The sequence below is a fragment of the Equus quagga genome, chromosome 10 (genome assembly GCF_021613505.1).
Source record: "Equus quagga isolate Etosha38 chromosome 10, UCLA_HA_Equagga_1.0, whole genome shotgun sequence".
Lineage (NCBI taxonomy): Eukaryota > Metazoa > Chordata > Mammalia > Perissodactyla > Equidae > Equus > Equus quagga.
Window position 1 is genome coordinate 93,678,096 of NC_060276.1, and position 16,870 is coordinate 93,694,965.

At 35.2% G+C, this 16,870-nt stretch overlaps 1 protein-coding gene across 2 annotated transcripts in view; it reads right to left on the bottom strand.

Moving 5' to 3' along the window:
* Window positions 1-16,870, bottom strand: part of CFAP47 (cilia and flagella associated protein 47) — a 431,185-nt gene that overhangs the window by 232,635 nt on the left and 181,680 nt on the right. For both annotated transcript variants that reach the window (XM_046672810.1, XM_046672809.1), the window contains exons 34-36: window positions 7,522-7,619; window positions 6,886-7,002; window positions 114-248 (exon numbers count right to left, since the gene is read on the bottom strand). In XM_046672810.1, the coding sequence (XP_046528766.1) occupies window positions 114-248; window positions 6,886-7,002; window positions 7,522-7,619 (350 nt within the window). The remainder of the gene's footprint in view (window positions 1-113; window positions 249-6,885; window positions 7,003-7,521; window positions 7,620-16,870) is intronic.

The following is a 16,870-nucleotide window of genomic DNA, read 5'->3' on the forward strand; positions in this document are numbered from 1 at the left end:
GGCTTATCCTATTATATTGATACTTTTGTTAATTTCGGATTGAGAAAGAAATATCTAAAACCCCTCTTAAGTGTTTAACTCCCCATATATTTTGGCCTCAAAGCTGTCCTTACCCGTCTCAGCACCGTGTCATGTAGAGTACAATGAAAGAGCACCACCTTCTTGGGGAGATATGTAGGGAGGCTTTCGTACATGTAGACACAAAGCATGAGCATCAGGATTGGATTAGGGTCACAGATGTCGGTGGCCTAGTTTCAAAGAAGAGAAATATAAATTAGAGGAGATACAGATAAAACACATAAAAAGAGCTAAAGCATAATACACCACTTGTTGAATTACTTTAAAACATTTTAAAATGTTACTGATTGACAATGACGCTGAAATGTAGACACAGCAGGCAAAATATTGCTGTGAATCAGAAGCTTGACCTAAGTGTTAAAAGATGACTTAGCTGTGTTCTAAGTAGAACAATGACCTCACAACCTCAAAGACTAGCCAGAGGTCAGAAAAATACTATGAGCGAGAAATATTGACTAATGTGACTAAGACGCCATCCCCGATTTAAAGTATCCTATAATGCAGTAAAAGAAGACTGAGAAGTAGACAGACTACTGAGGTAAAAGACGGCAAGAGATTTTCAAGCAAAATCCCATGGGAGGAGGCAGCACATGAGATGGACTTAGAGAATGCTTGGATTTTAAATAGGTTGTCTGGCATGAAGAAAAAGGTGCATTCTATCAGAAAGGCAAAGAACCACCGGGCAGGGATATAAGGCAGTATAGTATTCGCTCTGGAAAGAAGAATTACAATCTGAATCATGCATAAGGTAAGGAGGGACAAGTATTGGAAGAAAAGTCTAAGGCGTACCAGGACCACATTGTGGAGCGTGTGGTTGTCAGGGTGAGGGTCTTGATTTCTGAACAAGGAATAAGACAAGAGCAACAATTCAGGCAGATTAGGCAGGGGTTGGCTGGGGAGGTACTTTTCCCAGAACAGACAAATTATAATAAGGCAGAAAATGTAATTATAATGATAAACAAGATAAATTAGTGATGGTTGTTGGAACAGATTTGAGACAAAATCCAGAATTACAGAGGAACAACAGCAGGGACAATCAACATAGCCAGAATGTGCATTGAGGCCAAAAAATAGTCAGGAACAGAAGGAAGAAGGATTTTTTCTAACAGTTTATATAGGGCCTATGATCTTCTAGAAAAAGGTGGAGGTAGTGTGGGAGAATTATTCATAGAAAAGGAGTATTGGGATTGGTCCAAGGCAAGGATTCAAAGACACGTAAAACACCACTCATAAACAAGCAAGTCTGTCATTGGCAATGTACAGGGAGCTCTTTACATTTCCATAAAATGAAGATCTATTAACGGCACACATTCAAGTTAGCAAGTGAAAATGATCTGGGCCTGGCCTAGAAATGCAAATAGTGCAAGAGCTGAGGATGCCTCATGTGTTATGTGGAACTAACACACTTGACTGAAGTTTGGCAGCAGGTATCAGAGAATAACGATAGCCCTTCTGATCATCTTCGAGTCCACATTTTCAAATACATTCTTTTCCTTCTTTGGGAGAAGAGAAGGGTTTGTTCTTTCTTGTTGCATCAATAAGCAGAAAGGCTAACCAATAAAGGCGCCTGGGGAGGGAACTGTTAGTAAAAATAAGAGAGCCGGCCTGTCTCAGCAGGGTAGAAAGCTGCTATTAAGTATGATTTGAGGAAAACTGAGAAACACAAGACTCCAAAGTTTCTTATCAGTATTCTGTGGTCTCACATTTCTTCAATAAAAATGTTAGTCAAGAGATGTAGGAAATTATTTAAGATAAGAACAAACTAAGAAACAAAATACAGAGTTTAATTTCCACAAAGTGAAGAATAGCCCTCCTGGGCCTTGTGTGATGGTCCAGCCTATGGGCCGTCTAGGGTGACGGGAAATGTGTTTGTTGGGGAAAGGGTAGAACCAGCGGCAGAACACTCTGGGGTCAAGTCTGGGCTCAAGAAAAGTCTTTGAACACTGGTTTATTGACTATGGCATAAAATATACAGGAAGCAATATAAAATTATTTCAAAACATCTTTGAAAAACATATAATAGGACGAAAATGCAACAATTTAGAAATGAAAAAAAATTATCTTAATGAAAAAATACATTTGATAATTAGGATATTAGACTGAAAAACCAGAGAAAAAAACATCCTTACCTTTCTCGGTGATACATTTCAATAAAAATAACCTAAACCAATTATACTTTAGTCAATCCTAGGTTTAAAAAACCAAATGTCACATGTGTGTGGTGATGGATTGTAATTAGTCTTTGGGTGGTGAACATGATGTAATCTACACAGGAATCAAAAATATCATGATGTACACCTGAAATTTATACAATGTTATAAACCAATTTTACCGCAATAAAAAAATAAAAAGCCAAATATTAAAATAAGTTAGGTTTGTTTAAGACGTGAAATATCTTTCAAAGATATAATCATGACTTTCTCTATACAGGTCTAACCTAGAAGAACTTCAATTGTATTAGTCCATTTTTCCCCCTGATGGGAAAGTATTTTCCTATTGGACTAAGACAAGACAGAGAATTAAACAAAAAAAGTCATACTAGAGAGAAATGCTGGAGTAGAAATCTGCTAAACTAAATTCAAGTCCTGCAACTACATAGTGCCATGATCTTAACTAAATCAATTGGTTTCCCTAGGCCTCAGTTTCCTCATCAGCAACAAGAAGAGGTGAGATGATCCTGAGTTTCATGGTAAATGTAATCTGCTATGATTTCAAGATATCATCAGCTTTCAAACTAGATACCAAGTGTAACTAGCAGTACCCACGGACATACTGTAATCCTACAGTGAGCACTATTGATTGCCATCCCAACAGCAATTTTCCCCTTTGTTCTTTACTAAGAATCTCAATTCTTGTGGCTGTCCCATTACTTTTATCAAACACTGGTTTAGCTACAAGCATGTGATGCAATTCTGGTCAATGATACGCAATGGGAAATATGCTGTGGGACCACTGGGAAAAGTTTAGCCTATGGGAAAACAGAAGCAAAAGAAGAGGTGCTACTCAACAGCCCCAAGAAGAGCTGTGTGAAGGTGCTACGTGAGAATTTCAGTAGAAACTTTGTGGTTATTAGTGCACAGCATGCTGGGAAGGGCTGAGCAAAAATGAATCTCTGATCACTTTTTTGAGACACTGAATAACTATCCTATAATCTTCTACCACCTGACTTCATCTTATGTAAAATAATGAATTTCTTTATTTTTCAAACACTTTTATTCATGAATTCTGTTATTTAAGGCTGAAAACATCCAAGCTGACAAAAACAAACAAAATTTTTAACAGGAAAATAGATTAACTATTCACCCTTAGCTCCTATCACTATGCAGTGAATTGTGTGTGGTGCCGCCTCTATAAACGTTAATTACATTTATTATTTTTTTAAATCCATCTCTCTACATGAGGGAATAAAAACACACTCTATGTTGAGTCCAAACAATTCCCATAATATTTTTGCTTTAACTAAAGAGCACGTCATGAAAGGGAGAATATGTAATAACTTACATTCCAGCTGGCAGGATTCACAAAAGGATGTGACACTGGCACAGAAACTCATCCAGCTGATTCAATAGTTTCAAAGAAGGACATAATAAATAAGAAACTTAAGCCTTAATAAATAAGTCCAGTAGTGAATTTCACAGGATTCAAATGCGGACCAGTGCTAAGCATCAGCATTAATTCACTATGGCTAAGTTAATTTAAGGGTGCTATTTTTAAACTTTGTCATTTAATATGGTTGGTACATGCAGGCTGGTAAAAAGTTAGGGAATTGGAACTGGCTGGTAAAAGCTTGGTAATTATCTGCTAAGTTAACTGTCAATTTCTCCATTCATCAAATCTTTGACATCTTCTCTACATTTTTATGTAGTAGATACTCATCTTTTAAAATATTTTTTGGCTACACAATAAAATAAACATTTTGAGTCAACATTTCTGAGGAAATTGAAAAGCAAAGGAGAGAATCAAAGTGTATGATGAATGATGTTTTCTAAACAGAGACATTTTAAGTTTCTTGTGAACCCTTATGAAATTCTCAAGGCCCACCTTAAACACCAAGTGTCTCATGCACCTCATCCTGGTTCCTTTATCAGAACGATTTCTCTCCCCTGTGATTCCCACAGCTCATTGTTTCCATGTCTACTGTGGCAATTGCTATCTGATTTGCATCAGCTCTTTTTCATATACTTGTTGCTATTAGTTGCTAACATCTGTGAAGGCAGGAGTGTGGTTTAACCATATCTGTACCCCTTGTAGGGTCTATCCAGTGTCTTTCGTGGAGGAGATTCAATTTGTCAAACTGACTGAACTGGAATATTCTTATTCTTCCAAACCAAAGTCTTTTATTATAGTTTATTATATCTATCTTATCTAATATCTATCTTTTATTATGTTTATGTAAATGTCAGACCTGGTACAAAGTGACTTTAACATGCAAGTGGCTTTAATACAAGGAAAAAGCAAGCCATTGTAAAATGTTATTTCTCCAGCAGGTGTAAGGAACCATTTTATACCAAGCCATATGTGGGCACTAGCATGGTCAGTCTCTCTGCATCACGGAACAGAAAACTCAGTTAGTTGTAATGGTCCTTCTCCTGTCTCCTCCTTTTGTGGCTGGTCACCAGGTCTAGCAAACTTCACCATGCCTCCTACATCAGCTTATTATTTTAAGTCCTCATTAAAATGACATGAGTAGAGAAAACACCTTTCTCCTTGACCAGTTGAAACTGCATTTTGATTGGTCTGCGTTCCCTGTCTCCGATCTCTCTCCTCAGTCCATTCTGACCATTGTTGTAAGAGTAAATGCTTTTATTCCCATAATACCCATATGGTAAACTCCTGAATCTTTATACTGATATCCAAGATCCTTATATATGCCTATGTCTATTTTTCTAATCCAAAACTTCAACTAAGGCAACCTAGTCACACAGTTTCCTTAATGTATACCATTTGTTCACATTCTACATTCTGTTTATGTCATTTCCTCTGAGTAAACATCTTCCTCTCTTACCACCACCAATCCAAATCCAATCCACCCTTCAACACCCCAAATAAGTCCTGCCTCCTTCACAGTCTTTGGTCGATCAGTCTAGATCACAATAACCTCTTCCCTTATCTGAATTCTGTATTTTTTGCATACACTGACAATTAAATGAATAGTATATTATCATTTAACATGTACATATCTTGATAATTCAATGAGTTTGTATAGTCTTTGAAGCCAGGAATCATCTATTAAGCTATTTCACTACTCTAAACTAACAAACAAAGGGCTCAAAAAATGATAAGGATATAATATGCTTTTGATTATTGCTATTGAGGACTTGATGTGAAAGGCCAGATGGAATTATAACCTGGAGGTCCAAATACAATAAAGATGTATATTGCCACTGTGATCCCTACATAAATATTTATTTCAAGACCAAAGTGAAAAATTTTCTTTTTTGCTACTAAATTAGAAAATGATAATACAACATCCATATTCAAACAACTCTGCTCCTTTAATTCATTTTAGAGCTCGAGTAATATTAATAAAGCACTCAAGCTTCACTCTTGTGGTTTAAGAAAACTGGACCTATAACTACAACTACTGTCTTATTATGCACACTTGGATGTACATAATTATACATATTTAAAAATATCCAGTAGATTTCTATGAAGTCATATTTCAATTTCCACATTTTAGCAATATCCCATTAAAAGATTGTTTTAATTTAGGTTTACAATTTATGAACAAAGGAATATTATAAAGGAGTCAACTAACAGTTTCCTGAAGAAGACATACAAATGGCCAACAGGTACTCAATATGAAAAGGTGCTCAATATCACTAATCATGAAGGAAATATAAATCAAAACCACAAAGAGATACCACCTGTCAGGATGGCTCTTATCAAAAAGACAATGGATTACAAGTGTTGGTGAGGATGTGGTGAGAGAACTCTTGAGCACTGTTAGTGGGAAGGTAAATTGTTACAGCCACTATGGAAAACAGTATGGAGGTCCCTCAAAAAACTAAAAATAGAACAACTGTATGATCCAGCAACCCCACTTCTGAGTATATATCCAAAGGAAATGAACTCACTACTAAAAGAGAGATCTGCACCTCCATGTTCATCACAGCATTATTCACAATAGCCAAGACATGGAAACAACCTAAGTGTCTTGCGATGGATGAATGGATAAAGAAAATGTGGTACCAAATTGACACAATACTAAATGGAACATTATTTAGTCATAAAAATAAGGAAATCACCTCATTTGTGACAACATGGATGAACTCAGAGGACATTATACTAAGTGAAATAAGTCAGACATAGAAAGACAAGTATTGCATGGATTCAATTATATATGGAATCTAAAAAAGTCAAACTCATAGAACCAGAGAGTAGAATAGTGGTTGCCAGGGGATGAGGATGGAGGAAATGGGGAGATGTTGGTCAAAGGATACGAACTTTCAGTTATAAGATGAGGAAGTTCTGGAGATGTAATGTAAAGCATGATCATTATAGTTAATAATATACTGGACTGTATACTTAAAATTTGCTACGAGTGTAGATCTCAAGTGTTCTTACCATAGGAAAAAAAAAAAATGATAACTATGTGAGGTGAAGGATGTGTTAATTAACTTGATTCTAGTAATCATATCACAGTGTATATGTATATTAAAACATCACATCGTATACCTAAAAATATCACATTGTAAGAATTAAATATATATACAACTTTTATTTGCCAATCAAACCTACTAAAGCTGGAAAAAATAAGAAAAAAACTCATAAAACATTTATAGAATGTGTGATATCAACACCCACCTGTATGTCCATGTCAAAGCCAATTTCATGAAGAACATTCACAATAATCAGGCAATTATGCAGATACTGTTCACAACTTTTTGGTTGTGTGTACATATTTACAAAATGAGACTCAATCTAGAAAAGACGACAATCAAACCTTTTAATAATGGAATAAATATTACTGCTTTTTAACTCTGTAGTTCAGCAAAGAATCACTTAAATATTAACATTTGTCAGTAGATTATTGTAATCAAAATACAAGAATAAACAAAAAAGAGAACACTAGCCATGCAGATTCAGGTGTGACTTAAAATTAAAACATTTAAAAGAGTCAGTTTGCAGGGGCTGGCCCCGTGGCCGAGTGGTTAAGTTCGAGCGCTCCACTGCAGGCGGCCCAGTGTTTCGTTGGTTCGAATCCTGGGCGCGGACATGGCACTGCTCATCAGACCATGCTGAGGCAGCGTCCCACATGCCACAACTAGAAGGAACCACAACGAAGAATATACAACTATGTACTGGGGGGCTTTGGGGAGAAAAAGGAAAAAATAAAATCTTTAAAAAAAAAAGAGTCAGTTTTCAGAAAATACTTCAAATTTTAATTACTAAGTTCTTTCAAATATTAGATGACCATTCCGCATAAAAAATCGCTCTTACCAAAAATGGGCAATAGGCTCCCAACAGTGTTGCAAAAACAAGCCCATCCAAAAGGTCTTTGTCAAAATTTATGATCCATCTCTCAGAGGGAATAACACCTGTTCCAAAAAAGAGAGAGACAGTATAGTTTTATTTTTCCAGAAAGATATCTTATGGAAATCTGAGCAATAGTCAAAGAAAATTTTGTCTTTTTTTGGAAAAGAAAAAGCATTATTTGGGAAATAAAGAGAAAATTTAAACCTCAGAAGGTTAATACCATGAAATATATCTATAAGGTTTTATAAACAACTGCAAGCAGTCTCTTTTATTTCTATTTGAAGCACTCTGAAGACTATACTACCACATTGTAATGGAAGAAAAGTCCGGATTTCAAAATTACTCATTCTGTTGAGTACCTGGGAGTCCAAATGTTTCATTAATGATCACCAACATGGGTAAGGAGGCTCTGAAGGCAGGGGCTTTCTTGTAACTCTAAAGTTTTAGTGACAGTTTCCCTATCAGTTGCAGAAATTCCTCACCATGTAGAGTAAATATGTGAAAGGAGTTGGAGATTTACAGCTTAAAGAAACCAGAATTGACCTATAAAAGGTAATATAAGACAGAGGCGTAATAAAAGGAATTTTCAGTTACCAAAATGACTACTACACTGAGACTGGAACAAAAAGTGAAAGTATCTGGCTATTTAGTAAATATCTGAAAGACTGCCCTCTATTAGGGAGAGAGAGTGATTTAAATATTGGAAATTATTGCTATGTTGAATGTGACATTTACTTTTTTAAAAAGTTTCCAAAGGGCCTAGATTCTTGATGGTTTGAGATGATTTCTTATCTGAAAACAAGGGAAAACACTGGTGATCCTCATAAATCCCCCTGAATCCCTTGACTCCCATTTTCTGTGAAGAAGAAACCATGACGGGCTATGTTCATGACAAGCACATTCACTTCACAAACCAGGACTGCTTTACATCTGGAACTGGAAGAATGAGTTTTCTTTGGAACCACAGATGTCCTGGATACCTCACAGAAACAGCATCTGGTACTTTTTCATCTGAGATGCCACAACACTGAACGTTCCTATAGGATTTCTATAGCACATTATTGCAAAATCAGCTGGCAAACAAAGATCACCAGGAATTTTCAACTAATACACAGCAAACAACATTCTGCACTATGTTTTTCAAGCATTTTTTCCTAATAGAAACCTATAAATAACTGTCTATCTGATTTAAGATGCGACAGAATTAAAGCAGTGATTTTAAAATGCACATTTCTAGTTGGCTGAATAATTATAACCTAAATGTGCTTCTCTTAACGTGTATTTGCCACCCATGGCTTTTAATAAAACCAAAGGGTCTCACTTTTGTAGCCAATATTCTCATTTATGAACTAGAAGCAATTCTAACTTTAATCTGAAAAAGGCAATTTACTAGCCTTTTAAGTTGATAGTGAATCAGTCCGTTAGCAGCGGATATAGACCGTGTCCTATAAACATCCCATTCTCATTCTGTATCGACATTAGAGAAGGGGTAGAAATTCCCCCGAAAGAATTTAACATCTTGTCAAGGAAAGATCACACCAATAACAGCAAAACAACTAATGAAAAATCTCCTAACTAGAGGGTAATGAACAGATAACAATAGAGCAAAAACGAAGCGTTCTACTGTTACTTTCAACTCCTCCAAATACAATCCAGCACCACGGGATTCATTATGACCTTGTCCCTTTCCTTATTTCTAACTTCTTTCTCAAACAGTTAAAAACCTGGCTCTCATTATCTACAATGTATTTACTTATTTGTTCAACCCTAGTATACATAACAAAGTACTTTCAGAGTTGCAAACCCATACCCCTGTAAGAAAGTAGAGTGATGTGTGTGCACAGTTCTTTTTGTCTTTAGTTGTATAGTATGCAGTCACGACACTGTTTTCAAAAGAGAAAGTCAGCTCCTTTCTTCACCATTACACTCAGTGAGGTTGTCAAACATTTGTAATGCAGTTAGATTAATTTATCACAGTCTGCATTCCAGCCTGGATTACTTCCCTGTCTTGGTTGATTAAAAAAATACAGACATACACTAACATTTACCTTTGTGGCGTACACTTCTAGGATTTTGAGACATACATCATCGTATACTTACCACATTTCCATACAGAAAAGTTCCATCACCCCCAAAATTCCCACATGCATTCTATAGTCAACTAACTTATATATACATATATATTTTAAAAAGTGTAGTGGGACTTTCTTTGGAGTTACCTTAAATTTATAGATCAATTTGACATCTTAACAATGTTTAGTCTTCCAACCTCATGTGCATAGCATATTTCTCTATTTATTTGGTCCTCTTTGATTTCTCTCATCAGTGTTTTCCAGTGTTCAGCACATACATCATGCACATATTTTCTTAGGTTTATACTTAAGCATTTTATTCTATGGTGCTATGGTAAATTATATATATATTTTTTAATGTCAAATCCCATTGTTTACTACGATTGTATAGAAATAGAATTTATGTGTATACTGATCATAAAACTTACAACCTTGATAAACTCATACACTAGTTCTAGCAGCTTTTTTGTACATTCTTTGGGATCTTTTATTTAACTATCGTGTCAAATTCCAGTTCCTTTCCTAGCAGTAAAGGTGGTTTAATTATTATTTATTTATTTGTTTTTAAGGTTTCTTTTTGCAGCTGCAATGAGTTTTCACCAGGGCCCTAAGGATGACAGTAAGCATTGTCCTTCTTCCCATAGAGTAAAGCTTTTGTTCCAGAGGGAACATAGGAGTCTGTGCAAATTGCTTGCCCCTTCCCCAGGTCTGCACTATAAGGGGCATATTCTCCAGACTCACTCCAGTCATTTCTGTGAGCAAGCAGTGAGGTTTGTGGAGTAAAAACCCACAAGAGGATGCAGACTCCCCTCTAACTGTGACCCCGAGGGACTTCACACTCTCTCACTAGTGTACACTTGGCCTCTACCAGTTCACCAACCACTCTAACTCAACTCTTACCAGTGTCTAGCCATCTCTACCACAAGTAGCCAATTGTAATCATCCCATTTCTGCCTGTGAGCATATACTCCTCCTTGGACTGTGGGTCACTTTGTTGCCCTATGGCCTCAGCTTCCTAGCGGAGCTTAAAAAACTGAACATTTGCTGTTTGTATGGCTTTTACTGTTTTTGTTATTTTAAGCGGGGGAGCAAAGCTCTTTCCAGTCCTCTACCTCCCTCAGTGGAAACCAGCGGCACCTATCTTTGTTCAACCCATCGCAACTTTGATATTACTTGCTGAACACCAGTTGGCATGGGCTGTTGCTGCTTAAACATGGCTCTCAGTGTGAACAGGACGGCAATAATTCTCCAGGACAATGTTGGGAAGAGGTAAGAACCAAACTTCAAAGCTCTTCTCTAATCTCTGAGCCCACGCGTGTATCCTGCCGTTCATATCCAAGGCTGCTGCCTAGCGCCCCCACAGTCTACCACAGCCTTAGGTGTGCCAAGGATTTTCTCTGCTTTTATATTAATTCCTTTATCCCAGCTGTTCTCTCTTCTATACTCCCTCTAAGATTCTGCTACCCAAAGGCGCTATGTGAACCAGCAGCACTCTCATCAACTGGAAGCTTGTTGGAAATGCAGAATTTCAGGCCCCAGTCAACACCTACTAAAACATAAAAAACGGTTTAACAGAATATCCAAGTGATTTATGTTCACAGCACTGTCTGAGAAGTGTTGGTCTAGGGTTGTTTTTCAGAGGGAACCAGAAGTCTAATCTAGTCCTCATTTGCCAGGAACCAGAAAGTTCAAGTGACATTCCTAAGACTTTTAAAATTTTTAATTTAGAAGTTATATTTTCATCTGTTTTTACATTATATCACTACAAGTATTCAGAAATATTAAAATATGAATAAAAATGCTGGTCCTAATCAGTATTATGAATCAGCGATATGGCTGTTAAACACAAAACTGAATCATTTTATGTATTGAAGGAATAAGTGCATTCACTTATTTTTATGAATTTCATAATTGCTATATAAAATTATATTTTAGATGATTATAACAATACATTTTTATAAAAGTTTTATTGATATATAATTCACATATCATAAATTTTGTCCAATCCATTGTTTATTATTTTCACAAAGTTGTGCAATCATCACCACTATCTAATTTTAGAATATTTTTATCAACACATAAGGAAATTCTAGACTCATTAGCTGTCATTCCTCATTTCCTCCTTTTCTCATCCCCTGGAAAAATTAACCTACTTTCTACCACTTTGGATTTGCCTATTCTGGACATGTCATAGAAATGGAACCATAAAGTATGCATCCTTCTATACTGACTTCTTTTACTTCGCATAATATTTTCAAGGTTAAAGGCTGCAGTATATGTCAGTGCTTCATTCCTTTTTATGGCTGAATACTATTCCACTTTATGAATATACCACACTTTGTTTATCCATTCATCAGTTTATGGGCATTTGCATTGTTTCCACTTTTTGGCTATTATAAATAATGCTGCTATGAGCATTTATATAGGAGTTTTTGTGTAAACATGTTTTCAATTATCTTGAGTAATAAAGCAATAAGTGGAATGGTTGGAAAATATTAATCTATTTTAAACATTTTGAGAAACTGTTAAACTGTTTTCCAAAGTGGTTGTACCATTTTATAATCTCTTTAGCAACATATGACGTTTCAATTTCCATAAATCCTTGCCAACACTTGTTACAGTCTGTCTTTCTTTCTTTTCTTTTTTTAAATTTTAGTCATCCAAGTTGGTGTGAAGTGCTATCTCATTGTGGTTTGGTTGTACATTTCCCTAATGACTAATTACATGGAATATCTTTTCATGTGCTCATTGCCATTTGCTTATCTTCTAACTTTTAGAAATATCTATTTAAATCCTTTGCTCATTTTTTAATTGGGTTATTTGCTTTTTTATTGTTGAATTATGTGTTTTTTTATATATATTCTTGGTACAAGTCTCTTGCTAGATATGTGCTCATTGCCACTTGCTTATCTTCTAACTTTTAGAAATGTCTATTCAAATCCTTTGCTCATTTTTTAATTGGGTTATTTGCTTTTTTGTTGTTGAATTATGTGTTTTTTTAAATATATTCTTGGTACAAGTCTCTTGCTAGATATGTGATTTTGCCGTTGCTATGTCCTTTGAAATGTTCGTTTTTTCCCCCTTTTTATTCTATCTATATGGTATATCACACTGATTGGTATTTATATGTTCAATCAATCTTGAATTCCTGGGATAAATCTCATCTGCTAATTTTGTTTCATCCTCTTTAAGTGTTGCTCCATTCTGTTTGCTAGTATTTTTGCGCCCATATTCAAACAGATAACATAGTACATTTTTTTTTTTAAAGATTTTATTTTTTCCTTTTTCTCCCCAAAGCCCCCTGGTACATAGTTGTATATTCTTCGTTGTGGGTCCTTCTAGTTGTGGCATGTGGGACGCTGCCTCAGCGTGGTTTGATGAGCAGTGCCATGTCCGCGCCCAGGATTCGAACCAACGAAACACTGGGCCGCCTGCAGCGGAGCGCGCGAACTTAACCACTCGGCCACGGGGCCAGCCCCATAACATAGTACATTTTTAATTGTTTTTTAAAACACTTTGGAAATGCAATGTAATATATGCTTTAATGCAGAAATCATCTTGTCTCTAGAAGTAGTTGAATTACGAAGATATGTGAACTCTAAATAATTATAAGATCAGTTACATATAATAAATATAAGATGAGCCACATGAGATTGAGGTAACGCATATAATACTTAGTAGAACGTTCATATAAGCGTAGCATTAAACTGGAAAGAAAGTAGAGAATCTTCTGTATTAAGGTGATAATTACTATGGAGAAAGATTGATTAAAAAAAACAAGAAGGGGGGCTGGCCCGGTGGCACAGCGGTTAAGTTCGCACATTCCACTTCTCGGAGGCCCGGGGTTCACCAGTTCAGATCCCGGGTGCCCACATGGCACTGCTTGGCAAAAGCCATGCTGTGGTAGGCGTCCCACATATAAAGTAGAGAAAGATGGGCATGGATGTTAACTCAGGGTCAGCCTTCCTCAGCAAAAAAGAGAAGGATTGGCAGTAGTTAGCTCAGGGCTAATCTTTCTCAAAAGAAAAAGAAGGCATAAGAAAACAATATTGAAAATAAAAAAGAAAATAATTACAGCAGTTACATATAAGAAAACAGATACAATAGTCAATGAATACTATTATGCTAATACATTTTTAAAATTTAGATTATATTCATTAATTTCATAAAATGTGTTACAAAATCTCACTCAGTGGAAAACACAAAATAAGAATAATCTTATAACAATTAAAGAGTTGATGTAGTTATTTAAAATCATCCCACAAAAGAAATAATAGGTCCAGATGGCTTTACCAGTAAATTCTACAAAATTTAAGAAACAAGCAATTTCACTCTTATAGAAACTCTTTCAAAGTCTACAAAAGAGGGAATGTTTTCCAAGTAATTGTTGAGGTTTGCATAAAATTATAACAACTAAAAAGTACAGAAAATAGCTATAAATTATTACTCGTAAACTGAAGGAAAAAATTAAAATATTAGTAAACTAATTCTAGCAAGGTATTAAAAAAAGATAAGCTATCATGGCAAAATTGAATTTGTGCCAGGACTGCAAAGAGAGGATATAAATTACAGAACATAATCTGCAAAATAATCCTATAGTAAATATCATAATTATTGGTGAAATGTTGAATGTACCCTGTGTAAGATTAAGTAAGAAAAAGACTAGGTATAATACAAGATTATCTATGTCAATAGAAGGTTAGAAAAAGTCTCTTCATGTCTCAGTGTCAACCAATATCTTAGACTTCAAAAGGAGTACAAGAAAATACCATAAATGTCAAATTTACAAAGGAAATGTTTTAGAACGGGTTTCACACTCTCACTCAGTTTGAGAATATAAAAAAGTCTAAAGCCAAAAAAAGCAATTCACTTATAGGAGAAGAGTTATCAGGCTGATCTCAGCTTTTCAAAGCTGTTTTTACAGGTATAACACAACGCAGTACTGTCTCTAGAGTTCAGAGAAAAATAAAGAGTAAGTCCCAAATTTGATTCTCAGTCAAGATGCCATTCACATATAAATAAAATTAAGACATTTACAGAGAACTCAGAGATGAGACCCTTGAAATGCTAATTAGAAAAACAAAATAATTATGAAATCCAGCCATCCGATAAGTGAATCAAAAATAATTAAAAATGGAGATTTAAATGTAGGTAAAATGACACATAATGGAACACTAACAGAATAGAATGTGTGTTATAATTATTGACAATATAGGCATAATAAACCTAACAAAATAATGACACTGAGGCAGGAAGGTGAGAGGAAATGAGAATAATAATGACCTCATTGGTGATAGCAATGACTATGAATGCTGTGTAAATTCGAAACAAGTAGCAACAAAACAAAACCAAGAAAACCTCAGAACTCATAATGTTATTCATAAGTTTCTTCTTTTAAATTTGGGACATATTTTAGGAAACATTATTTCTTGTGGTGGACAAATATTTATCATATATGCTATCTCTGCACTAACTATTTAATCTTATTCCCTATTTCCATATTTGCACGCATTAGAGTTTTTAACCTTCACTGCGCATTAGAACCACCTACAGAGCTTTTTGAAAAGCTACACATGTACAGGCAACACCCCAAAGACTCTGTTTCAATTGGCCAGGGGTGGGGCATCAGTATATATGTTTTTAAGTCCTCAGGTGATTCCAATGGGCATCCAGGTTTGAAAAACCACTGCTGTGGATGAAAAAGGAAATGAGACATCTCTCTGGATATCAGAAAAGAATCTGCAAAAATTGCATAGCTCTAAGTCAAAGAAGAATTCATCTTCTGAAGGAGCAGCATCACACAATGATACTTAACGTGAGCCTTGGAGCGGAACTGTTTGGATTCAAATTCCTGCCAACTCCTTTCCTAGGAAAATAAACAAAACTTCTCTGCTTTAGTTTTCTGTTAAGTAATAGTAATAATAGTTACCTGATCATGAAGTATATGTAAAATTCTAAATGTTGGCTATTATTATAATTTATCACCGTTTTGTCTAATGTCCAATTAGAACTGTGGTCTACCATATTGAAGAGAAGATGATAACTGAGTCTATCTTTCATTTTGTCGTATTCTAGACATGCTTTCCTTCCACAAGGCTGAAAATCCCCTACTAGTTATTTTATAAATAGTCCTGAGGCTCCCTCCCTTCAAAGAACCGAATAATATTTGTGAATCTTTTTTGAGCATTTTGAAAGCAAGCTAAATATTAGAAGAATTCATATAGAATGCCTAACGTATGGGACTGTCAGAAGGTCACTGTTAACATTACAGCTAAAATTACGAAATTTTAGATAATACATAAAAAAGATAAGAACTTTCCAAAATTGAATTACCCACACAGTAATCTGACATGATGGAATATGATGGTTGGCTGTCTGTCTCATTCCTTAACTTGCCTTTTACAGTGATATCATAAGCACTGACACTTCCTAGACCATTAGAAATGGTGACAGTTTGCCCTGATGATGGGGGTAGGAACAGAAGAGGACGAAGAGGAGATCAGTGGAGTGGAGATGTTGATAAAATCGTTGGTGAATTGATGTATATTTACTTATGTAGTTGTTCTATATTTTAAAACTGTTAAATCATATGTGTATATGTGTGTATGTATATGTATACACACATATATATGTTTATGATTCTATTTCTTAAACTATTTTTTCACTTCAGTGAGCAAATAAGGGTTCCAACCACAAAGATAATAGGGTTTTAATTAATCACCTTGTGAAGATGTTGTGAGTGATAAAAAAAAATTCTCACCTGCCACTCAGGAGATTAGACTCATTTCCAAGTTTCATGCGCTGACTTCCTTCTTCCTACCAGAAAGTAACTAACACGACAGAAGGAATTTGGGCTCTTTTGTTCTCTGCTGCAGCTCTAATTTCTAGAACAGTGCTTGGCATATAAACTGGCACTTAATAAATATTTGTTAAACAAATTATATTTTTAGTGGCTCCTGTTCTTGTTAGAATGTTTAAAAATCAACTGTCATACCAAACTCAGACAAAGATTACCTTACTTTTTGAGTTATTTTATAGTCTTTGTTTTTATACTTAATACTTTTCCATACATTTAGAATTCATTTTGGTATATAGTATATGGTACAGAGTTAACTTTACCTTAATTACAAAGTGTCAGCCAATTGACCTAGCACTATCCACTGAATGAACTAATATTTATTATGGATTTTTAAACACCACATTCATCATACTAACTTCTATTATATACTTTCATTGTTCAG